Here is a 15056-nt window from a genome sequence, read left to right as displayed (position 1 = left end):
GGTTTCGATTAGCGCCGCGCTAACGTGGACGCTTTGCCAGTCTCGGATCTATTTATGAACGAAGCGTGTAGGAGGTAGTGTTCCTCGTTCTTCCCCTTCCACTCTTAAAAGGTTTCCTCATTTCGCTCGACTTTGGCGGTTCAAGTTGAAACTTTCTTGTGGTGTTGACCTCAGAGAGACCCTGCGGGGAATGCAGAGAGCCCTGGTGATCCACTGCTAAACTGCGGCAGTGGCCCACCTCTTCCATCCTGCTTGTGTTGGGAGGAAGGGGAGCGGAGGATAGAGGTGGCTGCCTCTACTTGGGTGTGTGTCTGCCCTTGTGTGAGAAGGCCACTCCACAACATTAAAAGTTCACATTTCGGTGAGGCAAAAGCCCTTATCATACTGGATTTCCGTTAAATTGGCATAAATGGACATATTGTGTGGTAGGGGTTAAGCGATTTTTTTTGTAGGTGACTATAATCTGATGGAAGTCGAGTCAAAGTCAATGAATCTATGATGTCAGTGATATTTTTGGAGTTCAGTGGCTTCCAACGTTTTTAGCGCTACAAACTGTTTCTGTGTAAAGACGTATCTCGATGTACCGATAAAGAAACAAATCTGAAAAAAATGAATAAAAATACAACTCGCTGTTGCACTAAATAAAAGTTGTAATTAGTGTGCGCGTTTTTGTCTTTTAGCAACAAAGCACGTGCTACACTTTACGCCGTTGCCCTCATTCCTAATTGCCAGTCCTGTGGTCACGTTCATATGAATATCTTCAGCGCCGTGGTGATCGGAATAGCCAAAGCTAATTGGCTAACCACGATTCTCATCCACCACTGGCTTATTTTTGGTACTCAATTATGGTATTAGGCAGATGATGAATAGCTTGCTTTTCTTTACAATGTGCATGAATTTCACAACCCCCAACCCAAGCATGAAATGTTACACAACTCGAGGACAAGAAAACCATACTGCATTTCATTTTGAGTTGGACACGTGTCCCTTCCTTGTCGTTATGGGCAACAAGTCCACAATGAGTAGCAAAACGAGGCAGCAGAGAGGAGGACAAATAGAGACAGAGAAGGCGAGACAAAAAATTGAGATACTGTAGCATCGTACGGCAGGCATAAAGAAAATGAGACAAATAATAGCAGCAGGGTGCGTAAGCGAAGAGGAAGAGGACAGGAGAATACATAGTATCTAGCGCTGGGGACCAAAGCAAGAGTGCAAGGCTAATTACTTTCTGATGGGTGTACTTTCATTCGGCCAAAAGGGCAGCTAACTTAAAGGTCACATTGCCATTCCTCCTCCATGGAAGCGCACACATACAGGCGCACACAAAATACACAAAGCTACAAGAGCGAGTCCAGCAATTGAAAAAAAACCACAAAACACCCACACTAGAACAAATTATTCTGCTGCTAAACACACACGCCGACAGACACATTCTCATTTATATGATGTCCTGGTCAGAACAAGGACCAGCCTCATTATTCTATATCAGGACTTTTATTATCACCAGCATATCCAGTGGAAATGACTCTTGGCTTTATTTGAATGTTTATCGAAGTGTGTGTGTGTGTGTGTGTGTGTGTATGTGTGGGTGTGTGTGGTCATTGGGGAGCTTCATCCTGGCAGCAAATACATTTACTGGCACCAGTGCAAAGAATGCATATTTCCAATGCATTTAACGCAAATGAAGCAAGTCCTAATATAGAGGGGCATATGTAAGTTCATTTGAGTTGATGCTGTGTCAAGAGTAAACAGAAAGGAGGATCTATGGATTCTATAGCAAACACATTGAATAAATACATTGACTGATTTCAGTTCCAAGCTAAACATGTCAATATAAAAACATTTAATAGAGCATTGACTTGTTATGCGAGCTGAAGTCGTTCCGTGACCATGCTCGTAACTCAAAACTTGTACATCTAATCATCTTTCTCCATTTAAATACAGCAATAAACCATTCCAGACCCCCTCCAAGAATGCTGTGTGTTTTTTTTTTAATATGACAAATAATGACAACTAAAATAGAATGTGAGCCATTTACTTCTTTTTTTAACCCATTTTATTGCTTCAGTTTAATGAACATCGTGTTGCTTCTCCTGCTCTGTACGCCTTAGCCATCTGGTGGCAGTATAATACAAACATATGAATGTACATAGAAATGATCACTGTTCAGTAACCCATAGCAATATTAGTTGTTCTTTGCCGAGGATAGAGAATATGACTATGGGTACTGTCATTTCTGTCTCCGAGTGACGCACCATCGTTTTTGCGCAAAGTTCCATTGCTTAAGCACTTATAACACTGATACCCCACTGCTATTTCGACTAGCATTTTACATTGTTAGCATCAAGCTAAACAGTCTTATCTAAAGCAAAGCTATGTGGTTGTTTGAAATACTCAGTGTATTTTTTTTCCCATTTTATGTTCAGTTTGGAAATGAACTCCAACTGGTAGTGGCCATAAACAGCTGTTTTTATTTCATTTTATTTTGAAGAACGGCTCACAATCTGCCAAACTGCTGCTTGATGTGAAGTGAACTGAGTTCATTGCCACCAAACAGCATGCATGTGTCTCGTGTCAAACCAGAAGGAAGAAATGAATGTGACGATAATAATGAATTAAAATTGTTGAATATGAGGCATGGGTTCTTTATGTTTCAGATTAAATTAACTTAAAATAATGTGCTTTTTGTGTTGACATAAAATAATGAATGCTGCTCACGCACACACAAACTCACCTATATCCCGCTTTTTTCGGGTCTCCTGCTCTTGCTTGGCTATTTTGGCCTTCAGGACTTCATCCGTTTTAGCTAAAAAGGAAAACAAAACATAGTTAATAACTATGATATGTGTATAATTTGTAGTGCAAAAAAGTGACACATTTCGTCAAAGTTCCAGCAAGGCGTGCTGAAAACAGTGCCAGTCATCACAGAGGAAGCAGTAAATGAGCATACAATAAAAACAGAATCTTGTTTTCTCGCAGGCAGGAAGTAGTTTCCTCTGTGAAAAAGTCAAGGACAGCCACGCTCTCTCCCTCGCAGCTCTTTATCATGTTGGCATAATGAAATGCTTAAAAATAAGCCAAGCGGCAGGGGTAAACACTCGTCGGAGCATTACAAACATCTCTTTTCACATGCCCCACTCGATTAATATATATATATATATATATATATATATATATATATATTACACACACACACTCCCTGTGCTCTCCACACACTCTTATATTGTGTTAACCCCACCTTAGAAAAAAAATAAAAATAAACACCACAGCACACTTTTTTCCTTGCTGAAGTTTCAACTCGTTAGGTGTAATGATATTGGAGACTCAATTTTACATAACTCACTCATCAAGTGGCGAGATCGCAATAAAGGCGAATGGCTCCGTCGAGGCCTCGCCGCACGCAAAATAAATGATGCGGCGCACCGCAGAAATGTAATTAATTTACCGGCTGTATTGATAGTCCTGCCACAAAACACTGTGTGTGTGTGTGTGTGTGTGTGTTTGTCCACAACTGTGGGAAGTTGACTGTAGATTGGTGCGGTGTGTGCTTTGTTTGAAATGCCTCATTGGAAGTGACTGGCTGTTTAGCTGCCAAGCAAACATGTTACATAAAATACATACACAGTGTATACAATGTGTGTGTTTGTGCATGTGAGGCCAGAGGGTTAGCTCGACTACGCTGCTGGTTTTGTTCACTAATTGGCGTAGACAAAGAAGCCGTCACACTGCGGTTACGGCTGCTTAAGTCTGGAGGTTACGCATCTTTACGAACAATGACTCGACAGGGATGAGTGAACCCTCGTCTACCTCCCTCAGCATGTGTGCGTGTAACATCGCATGTTTGATATTGGTTAAGTTTAACTGGATGCTAACAAAGTCCCAATTTAAGAAGCCAAAGGTTTGGGTCAAAAAGCAAACCAGGCCATTCAGCGACTAGTCTCTTTATGATTACAGTAGAACCTCTATAGTCAAACATGAGCGCACAACATCGTTTTGCCCGATTTGGTGAAAAGTTTGGTTTAAAAAAAATATTAAAAATCAAAAGGAAAAAGAGTGGTGCTACAATTTTAATTTTTCATTTTTCATAAATAAAAATGTATTTTAAAAAAACATTCTTTGTAATTCAAACCAGCCCCAGAAAATAAATAAACGTCTCAAACTGTTTTTTCCATTCAAAATAGAACTTTTCTTAAAAACACAGCAATAACATAAAGCGAATGTAGAGAATTAAACAGTTTTTGCATCATGATTTTATACTTCAATGCCCATTGGCGTGCAACTTCTGGTTTGGACACATTGGCCACTAGAGGGCATAACTTCATGATAAAGAGTTTTACATTAAGGAGCAAAAGTAATTTGGAATTTTAGTCTGCCAAATACCGGAATCAGCCTGAAAAATCCATACTGGTCAGCCATGAATTATATTAGTCGTTTAATTGCAGAGGACAAAGAATGTATGGGTGTGACTATTATTACCTTTCCTCTCAACATGTGATGCTGCATCATTTGTATTTAGATATGAATTTGACTGTGCTATTTCCAACCGCCACCCCGGGAAAAAAAAAATTATCTTAATGATGATCAGATTTGGGGGGTTGGGGGGGGGGGTCACATAAAGCTAAAAAAAAAGCAAAACAAAGTCCCTCATGTATCACATGAGCATGATTCTGAGGCTTTATGTAACTTCAGAAGAGTCATTTTCTTCTTCAGTCCAATAGTACAGTTGAGTTGTATTTTCCATTTTAAACACTACACTGGCACAAAACCTGTTTTCAAACATTAATTTAAGTCAAATGTTTTATCTAACTTTAATGTAGAATAATTTTTAATTGAATCATTCATTCATGAATACGTTTTTGCTCCTCTATTTAAACACAGTACTAATATTCACACTGTGCATATGATTACACCACATATGGAATACACTTTTAGGAATAAAACCTGTCTTGTTTTTGATGAACACTTTTTGTGTCACTTGGAGAGCTAAGTATTTTTTTCCCGGCGGTGTAAAAAGTGAGCGAGACATTGATGTAATATATGATATTACACACCAACTAGCAGCTTCGCTCGGAGGACGTGATGTGCCGCTAACTTGGCATTGCTGTTCAGCCTTTGCGGAGGTCTGTTCTCCTCTGTGTGCTCTCGTTGAAGCCAAGAATTTATTTACCATGCACAGTTGTATGTTTGTGTGAGGACACCTGTGTGTAACGTAGGTGGGTGTGCGTTGCTTTGCTCGGGGCTACGGGAGGCAGGAAAGAGATGGCGCGGTATTAGAGGTGCAAGAGAAAGGAGGGAAAAGGGTACAGAGACGCAAGAGGATAGATGGCAGCCATGTAGGAGAAAGGAAGAACTGACAGCTTGAGGGGGGAAGAGGGAGAGGGACAACCAAACAAGCGAGAGACCAGGCCCGCGAACAACGTCGGGGCGATTTGACGCCTCTTTAGCGTGGTTTATCCTCCACCTATATCCCTTCATCCCTTCGCCAAAAGCGTTTCTTATCCTCTTCTCCTTCTGTTTTTGCCCTCGACCCACCTCTCCCTGCGTTTGCACCGTCTCTTGCTGGTCTCTCCAGTACACCGTGCCTTGGGGCGAAAGCAGCAAATCAAACTGTTTATCCATCACTCATCAGCGCACTGGCCTCGCGGGGCCCCTGGCCCCCTCAAAACAAAGGAAGCAGGGCCGACTACAGAGCCAGGGATATCATTTAATTACATCGACGTGAGCGCTTGTTTAAAAGATGATCTGCAAAACATACAGGGACAAAAGTATTGGGACACACCGCTGACTTGATTAACCCATCAAATAGAGGTTGGGCTCGACCTTTTGAGTGGAGTACACACATACCAATAATCTGTTGGAGGATTTGAGCCCCACTTGCAATCTGAGTCAGCAAAGGCCCAATTGTCACCCTGGGGCATGCGATTTCCAATCCTTGCTGAGTTGTGACCCATTTGTTCCGAAGTGAAGAATATTAAAGTTGTATGGTTCCAAAATAGCATATTTTTTTCAGAGGATGAAATTATATCGTTTTTTTCCCACTCATATCAGTAATTTAACAGGTGTCACAAAGAGGTGCGCAAATGTGTCCATGAAGTGTATATGACAGCAAAATGCATGCCAAGTAAATTTGTACTGTAGCCAAGGACACATCTTTCTAAGTGATGAACTTTTATTAAAGCTGGTAATCAGCGATCTTTCACTTCATTTAGTCTGCTTTCCACCTTGGACATGTGAAAGGGGCGGAGCATGTCCTTATTATAAGTGTAATTACAGCTCAGAGGAATCCCTAATAGCTGCCAGAAGATGTTTTGGGCATGACGAAAGAGGAATAAAGGAAGGGTGGGTGAGCCAGGTTGCCTTTTTTTTTTTTTTACTTTCTCTCTTCAGAAGCTCCTCTTCTATCGTTTCTTTTTCTTCCACTCTCCTCTTGGCAGGATTAGCGGGGTCTCGTTAGAGGGGGGAAATGTAATAATGCTCCCACCAGGTGGAAAGGGGCCATTATCAGTCAGGAGATGGATGGGCTGTGTAGGGCCGGCGGGGGCCACGCACGCGCGCACACAATTTAGATTCAATAAACTGGCAAAGCAAGAGCCACAATCTGATTTATCTCTTTACACGCCGCCAATGTACGCTGCTCCGATGCTGATTCCCTATTACCACACGTTGAGGGACTATTCATTGGACGTGTGGCGCGGCAATCGCGGGGGCTTGTTGGAGTGTGTGTGTGTGTGTGTGTTTGTGTGAGACGGGTGGGGTGGGGACGGGGGTGGGGGGGGGGGGGGGGTAGAACCACAGCAAAACAGACACAGCAGAGGGTTAATGTGTTTATGCACAGATAGACAATTAAATCTAAGGCTGAGGTGAGTTATACAGTTATTACGGGCGGATAGGAAGAGGGAGTGTGGTTCTTGCATGGGCCTTAGGCAAGGTGCTGTACATACATCGTGTAATACAAGTGAGAATGGATATCATATTATAGAGTTTGAAAGAGCAGCATCCAGCCCACGTTTTGCAGCAAGTCAATACCACATGTAAAAAGAGCAGCCGGCTGAGGTCAGCGCAACTGTTATTCACTTAGCGTGTGTGTGTGTGTGTGTGTGTGATTGGAAGAGGGCACGTGTTGGCGGACATGCACAACACTTCCAGTTTGACTGCAAGCGTGTGGTTGGTCGGTGGGCGTCATTGGCCAGGGCCACCAATCAAAACAAGGGCGAGATAAATCAACCTCTTGGCCAATGACAAACTTAATATTAGAGACCGCGCGCCACCATTGGAAAAATGTCCCTTCCAATCAGGCCGGCTAGGCACACAAGCCCGCATACAAGAAAGAGGAGGTAAGAAATCAATGGATTGACAAAAGGCAGGCACACAACAGAAATGGCAGGAATTTGTTAAAATCGTAACACATTCAAAGAATATTGGTTTGCATTGAGTTCTGTTCCAATGGTGGCAACATAATGAATTGGAAGAAAGTCACAAGCAAAGCACAAGACATTTCAACATAAGACAAAAATAATGAAATTGAATTTAAAAAAGGCAACCCCCACCCCTCAAAAACAAAACTGGTCGATTTTTGCCAATCTTTCTCCCCTTTATAAAGTTAAACAAATACCAAAGGACAAAGTAATGTAAAACTGTCAAATGTTCTGCATGTAATTCATATCTTATCAATATGTAAATTATTTTATTCATAATGAATAGGCCGATTGTCGGAATTTGACTGTGCCAAATATCATAATTGTTATTGGCCTCCAGGTTGGTCATGCCCGACCTCATTTATCACCATGGAGCATTTCGGAGGGGAAGCTCAAAATCAGGTTTGAAATGTTGGATTTAGAAGTGTAATTGAAAGAGACAAACAAACATTACTGAGTTATAGAAAGTAAATCACTTCAAATTTTGAGGATGCTATATAAAAGCTATGTTTTGTTTGTTTTAACTCATCTCAAGAGCGTGGAACCCACATGTATTGGCTCATTCTGCGTAACACTGTAGAAAAAAATTGCCCCAGGAGAGGCTCGCACCAACTGTCACAGTCCACTGAATGACCTGGATGCAAAGAAATGCAGTGTTGAAACTATCAATTTTGATTGTGGCATTTCAAAATGTTTCCACAAGCGGGAGCGGAATTAAAAAAAAAAAAAAATCAATCCTCCCTGTCTGCTCATTTTGCCTGTGCCGCCTCCTCTCCTCGCGTGACTAAAATATGCAATACGAGCAACCCAAATATGTCTCAGGTTTGATAAATCGCACTGCACCTGAGAAGTTAATCTAATGTAAAATGGTGGCAATTTTGGCCCGTTTGGTAGACTCAATCCTGGGTGTGCTAGATTAGTGGATCAACTTCCCACATTTGTTTGCTTGAGCAATCAGGTTTGTGCCTGATCTTGCCTGTGCAAATCTTTTGTAAATCAGACCCTAAGAGGGGATTCTAATACCGATCATCCGCAGATGCTCACAATAGGTTTTTGAGCATCTGCATTACATCATGTCCAGCAGGTCCACCAGCAGCACCAGTTGACCTCAGGGAGAAGTGCTACCCAACGCAGCCACCAGGTGGCACAGTACACAGCCACTCGGAGTGCGGGAGATTTCAGTCAAGGCCTTTTCTCTCAAATTGGTGTTAGCATGTGTTCAGCATGTGGCTGTAAGAAGACAACACTCCACAGGATATGTCACACACACGAGTCCAGACTGAACAGCTCTCACGATAAAGAGATCAATTAGAGCTGCTGCTAGTGCTAGAGCCAATGGAGCAAAGGCGAAAAACCAGGAAGGCACGCTGACCTCCACACCAAACTTGCCAACATCTGAAAGCCAAGAGCTTTGGAGTAACATTTTAAAAGCACATTTTTAACTCTTCCATTGAAGTAATTATGATGTAGCCGATATTTTTACGATGAACTGATGTTCCGTTTGTCCAATGTTATGTTTCATAAAAGTAGGCAAGTGTATTAGGAATGACTTAAAAGTGTGTGTGCATTAGTAACAAAATTATTTTGCTTCTCATTCATTTAATGACATAACCTCCTGAATCACTTTTAACTTGCTGTCACGACACCAATAACAAAATATCACTGTGCTTGTTCAAATTTGTTTCTGCTTTATGTCGGATTTTTTTCGTCATCTAGGTTATGGTGATGCCCAAACGTTAAAGTGAAATAAAGTAACTGACCATGTCTTGTTTGTTAAATTGGTCACAAAAAAAAATCCTTGTTTTCTGAAAATGTTCAAATATTACTTAGCTAACTATGCTTGTGGGCAAACAAACCAAAAAAAAAGATGTTTTCCGTGTGTTGTACCTAAAAATAATAAAATTAATATTACATTGCATTTTATTGTGGCACTGCGTTATTAAAAAAAAACAAAAAAAAACAATAGAGTGAAATGAGCAAATTGAAAACTATTTTATGATTGTGGTAGTTGAATGAGATTTACATTTAACATAGCACACATGTTCATTTTTCAGTGGTTGAGTGCTGAGGTGTTGGTTGTAGCTATGGAAGCTCATCGTGAATCAAAGTGTTTCTTAATAAGTGTTCATTTTGCGACAGTTTGTTGAATAAAGCTCTTGGTAGTGCAGCGGTTTATCCGTCACCATTTTTCATTACAATACAATCTAACTCACAGGGGGAAGCTATATTAAATTAGCAAACATCAATACCTGCGTTGGTATTTGTAGACGTGCTGTGCTATATTAGCTGTTTTGCCGTCGACACATTACACTTTGTGATTTTTTTAAGTGTGAAATTCACAAGTTTTGGACTTTGTCTTGCCCATTCTTTCGGAATTGCCACCATCGCACCAACCAAGCCATGTCTCGGTCTGCAGTGACATTCATACATGAGGACAAATGATCCTTGCGAGAAATTACCTTCGACTTAATTATTTGCGTTACTCAATTAATTGCTTCAGACCGAGAAGAAAGTTTGAAAAACAAGCAGAATATTTTTGCACGATTCGTGACTAAACTCTCATAAGAACACAACACTTGTATCATCACCCTCTATGAACCTCCCCCAGAGTGAAGGCACAGGATGTCAGATTTCTGTTTTTTTGTATGATTTGCAACTAAGGTCTCATGAGAACACAACAATTATTTCAAGACCCTTCCCTCCCTTCAGGTGCAACCTCAACCTTAAGGATGTGTAGGGTTGTGAGTAGGTATCATGAGATCAGCAAATTTAGCAGTGAGGTCTTGAGGACGCATGTGGGTGGGTGTTTCAGGTCCAGGACTTCCACCTGCCCTTTGGACCGGAGCAGTAGCCCATAAACCTCTGTGCTGAGAGCAATGCCGGGCCGATGAGGCTAGGCGGAGGTCAAAGTGGGGTTGGGAGAAGAGGCCTCCAGCACTCAGAGAGAGAGATCAGAGAAGGGGCTCACTCAGGAGGATTGAGCAGCACCACGGGATGCACGCACGCACACAACATGGATGCCTGCACACGCATCCAAACATCACATGCAGCAGTCTAAGGGGTGGAAAGCTCCCAACAAAGCGTCCATAATATAGGCACCAGGGCAAAGTTCAACCTCAGATTCTCAGTATGGAAATATCGTGTAAATTTCATTTGCCTTTATAGGATTCTGCATGGATATTAAAACATTACATTAGCGTTAAGAATGTGTTGTGTGTCTTCTAATTGGCTTGGCGGGGAGGGTGTGTATGCGCTTTCAGACACAGGCAGAAGTTCTGCGAGGAGAACTTTGTCGGAGACGAGAGAGTAAGTGCGCATCGTAGGTCTTGAGAGGGCAATCAGAGCAAATCCATAATGCAGGGATCACTCTGTGAAATATTAAAGCATCCCGCGGACTCCGAATGACATCTCACCCTAGACTTCAACCCCGTCATGTTTCCGCACGCAACTTCCTCTTTGTAATGCCTCAGATTTTTTTTCTCTCCCTCTCATCTCAGTCGTGTCCTTCAAATCTTCTCTTTTCTCTTCAAACCACCTCTTAATTCTTGCCATCTGGTGGACTCGGCTTTTTAATCTTCCACCCCTTGCACTGGATGGGAAACCTGTAGAAGGTACAAGGTACAAGGAAGACATTTTGGCTAATCATGCGAGGCCGGGCTACCTGTTTGAATGTTTCAAAGAAACAAACATGGAGGGTTTGGCTTGTTTCCATGCTGCTAACGTGCTGGTCAATTTGCATGATTTTTAGGGTGAAAGGTGCTTGTTCATGATGATTTGATCATCTATGAGCATAAGCTGCGAGTCGAGGCGCTTAAAAACAAGCGAAAGGAAGAAAAAAGCTTCCAAAATAAACCTTCAATATAGTTGACACCCGAAAAAATATCAGTGGTGTAATCAATTAGTTGACGCTGAGTCGACTATCATCTCCTTAAGGTCAGCTACCAAAAAAAATAAATTAATAAAAAATCCATTGGCACTAAACTCCCAATGTTAACAAGTGTCCCAAAAGACTTGTCTTCAAACCTACAGGTTCTACCTTTCTTTTATTTTTAAGAGTAACCCAGTACGCAGTGGCCATCAACAAGATTACAAAAAAGTTAGAATACAAGATCTGTATTTTTTTTTTAATTGCAATGACTCATAAAATAAAGCTCAATTTTGACTGACAATATTGAGGTGAAGGTGTCACGGCATGTAATATGTTCACTATTCATGAAAAGCTTTATTCGATCATATATGGCTGAATGGCATATATGACACAGAGTTTTAAACAACGGAAAAATATACAGCACCCGCCACCCCAAAAAAAATCCCATTTCGATTTCGAAACCGAGCTTTTGTCCTCATTTTAGCTGACCAAAGAGCTAAAATTTACATAGCTGATGGGAACTGAAGGCGGGACACACGCAGTCACACATGCACCACTCAAATGGCGTGTGCTACACCACATCGGCCTAAGCTCTCAAAGCCAGCTGTTGCTCCGCTCTGATGTTTCTTCACATTCCGTCTGCCGAGAGCAACCGTTGTATAAAAAGGGCGGGGAATGTTACACTTGCTTTGTCACCAGCCAGGTTGATGCTTGGACGTATACATTACATTAACAAATGTAATGCAATACAGCTCAATCAACAAATACTTTAAATTGAGCACGATTGTGCTTGGTCACGGGTGAGTGGGAGCCTATGCCATCTGATTTAGGGTGACTCGCAGGATACACCCGGGACAGGTCACCAGGCGCATACAAAGGCCTATTCACATTCACAACTATACACAATTTCAAATCTTCAATGAGCCTAACATGTATGTTTTTGGAAATGTGGGCGGAAACATGTGCCGGTAAGCATGGGCACAACAGGCAACCTTCACAAGGGAGAGCCTGAGCTCAGATTGGAACCCAAAACCTCTTACCCAAACGCCCGCCAAGAGCGCGCGCAATCTGTAAGCGTGAAATGCAATTTAGCATCCGTGATTTGGAATCTCAGGGAATCATGCCCACAGAGACTGTAGATCAAGAACCTTGATCAAGAAACTGACATTGTAGCGTAGTCACAGTCATTTTAGTGCAAAAAGATGCATGTGTGTGAGCCTGTGTGTGTGTGTGTCCACTTATTCTAGGGTGAACGCACTTGAACACGCTGTTGAATGGTGGAGACTAAACTCAGATCCCCCTGCTGAAAGCCTGTTGGATTCCATTGTGACGGCACAGCGCTCAGCATGTGTCTTGTGTGTGCGGCGCTAGTAGGGTTGTGGGGTGGGGCTGGGGAGGTGCAGCTAAGACCATCAAAACCCCCCACACATGAAAGGTAAACTGGAGCGGCTAATCGCCATAATGACACAAGGAGGCTGCGAAAGGGGCGGCCACTTAGAAGAAGAGAAAGGCGAGGAGAGGCTCTGGCTGTGTCAATGGGACTCAGCTCAACTGACCACATTATAGGAACAAACACACAGTGCAACAACAGAGCCACAGGCTTGGTGGTCTCCGCCAAGGCCTGGCTGCTCTTTTTGGTGTGGACATCTTGGAAGGCTCAACATGCATGCATTGTACTCCTTTTTGGGGGGAGAAGAGGGAGGTGGAAGAAAAAAAAAACATGAAAAACGCTATTAAAAGATAAAAAATTAAGACCTCCAACAAGGCTTGGAAATCTAATTGTGAACAGTGAATTTAGGCCTAGGAGTCAAGGAGGTCTTGGGGTCTATTTTTAATTGCCAAGGTAAAATGTTCATGCTAATAGTTTTTATGGTTTTGTTTGGTTGTTTTTTTAAATCCTGATTATAACGCCTAAAGCTTTAAAGTTACATAAAAGACTATTATCGAGAAGTGCAAGAATATCATAAAGGTCTAAGCAGGCTGGGCTATTACGTTGCCAATTTCATTAACATGACAGTACACAGTGAAAACGTCAGTCGACTGGAACGCTCATCGCCAAGATCACCTTATATACTGAGCAGTTCACTAGTTTAAAACGTGAGATAAGGCTACATACCTGTTGGGTCCCTTGTTAAGTGCAGCTGTTTTAGTTAGCAATGGTGCTCATATGCCATGACTTAAATGCTGATAATAATACCTAGCCATGACATTAAAAAACATAAAAAAACAAATTAATGAAAACATGACTTCCTTGGTGGGGCAAACCAAATTAGTGTGACGACAGTAATAGACGTTTATTACATATTGGGGGAAACACATGAGGGAGGGAGAGGGAAACAGTGTTGGACAATTTGGACACAGGGAGGGAGGGAAAGAGAGAGAGAGAGAGAGAGAGAGAGAGAGAGAGAGAGAGAGAGAGAGAGAGAGAGAGAAAGAGAAAGAGAAAGAGAGAGAGAGAGCGGACAAGTGACAGCAACCCTTTCGAAAAGACGACACCCCATGCCTCTCCCTCGGCCCCCTTTCCTTTCTCGTCTCTTAATACTTATTTTCACCGCTTTGCTTAAAATATTGATCATCAATTAGCAGTACGTCTGTTTTGCTACAAGGATGGCTGTCGCGCGCTATCACTCTGTCAGGGCCAATTGGCCGCTCATTCAAAGTTCATCTTTTTCCTCGGCGGCTCTGAACCTTTGGAGGAGTCATTACGTGCCGAACATAGCCTGAGGTGCAATCACCTATTCTCTTTCATTACCGGCGAGATGGAGAAGGTGAGAGAGATTATTAGAACTTTGGAATGATCACAAAGCTCCACGCCGCCTGTCAGATCCACCCTACGTGTAATTCATCTGGCCTCGCTCAGTCCGCCCCCCCCCTTCCCTCCTCATCCTCTCTCAGCAGCCAGGGCTTTGGCCACAGACATTATTCATGAACATCTGCAGCGCGTTGAATATTCGGCAGCTTTCGCCATGATGAAAAGGGAGCTGCCCTCTTTAGACTAGAAAATTAACATGCCGGCGCGGCGATTACGGAACGTTTCCTTGCGAGCACGGCTTTGACACAGAGACTAGCCGCCACTGATGATACAGGCTGAGCTGGCTTCGAGGGGTTAGGCCCACAATTCTCTCATTAAAATTACATACAACAACCTCTGTACGGTCAGAAAGTCGACTAAGTTTGATAATTCAACCACAAAAATCGTTTGCCTGGAAGCGTCTCTCCATGTTCCAAAAAACGCTCAGGCATTTCCCGCAGACAGGAAACACGGCCGCATGACAGTTTCACAGTCTGTTAGCACTCTCTATTGGTGGAAAGTTGATACTGCAGTCAAGAAATGAAATAAGTCAGTCGGCTTTTCCCTGGTGGCGATGATATGTATTTACAGCGGATGCTCATTCTGATGCAACCTATCCATTTTTACCCAAGTGGGGTACCAGTAGTGACTGGGAATCGGCAAATATCAAGGGGGTCTTTAATCTATATCAGTACTTGATTTTTTGATAATTGATTCGAAAAAGAAGCCCTGTAGTCAAGTCCTGTTTAACGCGGAGGCAAACGTTTCCAGATCCAACCGCACAAGCAAAAATCCCTGAAAGAATACAGTGTGTTTGTGTGTCGACTGTCAATCTTACAGGTGCAACAATTAATCAGTAACTAACTAAGGCTCAGATTAATTGATCATTTCTAAAAAAATTGATTCATCATTCAGACACATTTTTTTTCAAAATTGTCCAAGTCAATTAGCAATTTAACCGCCAACTGTTATGTTAGTCAAT

At 42.3% G+C, this 15056-nt stretch overlaps 1 protein-coding gene across 3 annotated transcripts in view; it reads right to left on the bottom strand.

Moving 5' to 3' along the window:
* The window catches only part of rsrc1 (arginine/serine-rich coiled-coil 1), a 114586-nt gene that overhangs the window by 19879 nt on the left and 79651 nt on the right, over positions 1–15056 (bottom strand). For all 3 annotated transcript variants that reach the window (XM_052079283.1, XM_052079285.1, XM_052079284.1), the window contains exon 7: positions 2735–2806. In XM_052079283.1, the coding sequence (XP_051935243.1) occupies positions 2735–2806 (72 nt within the window). The remainder of the gene's footprint in view (positions 1–2734; positions 2807–15056) is intronic.

Source organism: Hippocampus zosterae, chromosome 10, assembly GCF_025434085.1.
Source record: "Hippocampus zosterae strain Florida chromosome 10, ASM2543408v3, whole genome shotgun sequence".
In the NCBI taxonomy this organism is placed as follows: Eukaryota; Metazoa; Chordata; class Actinopteri; order Syngnathiformes; family Syngnathidae; genus Hippocampus; species Hippocampus zosterae.
This window is presented reverse-complemented; position numbering and strand designations above follow the sequence as displayed.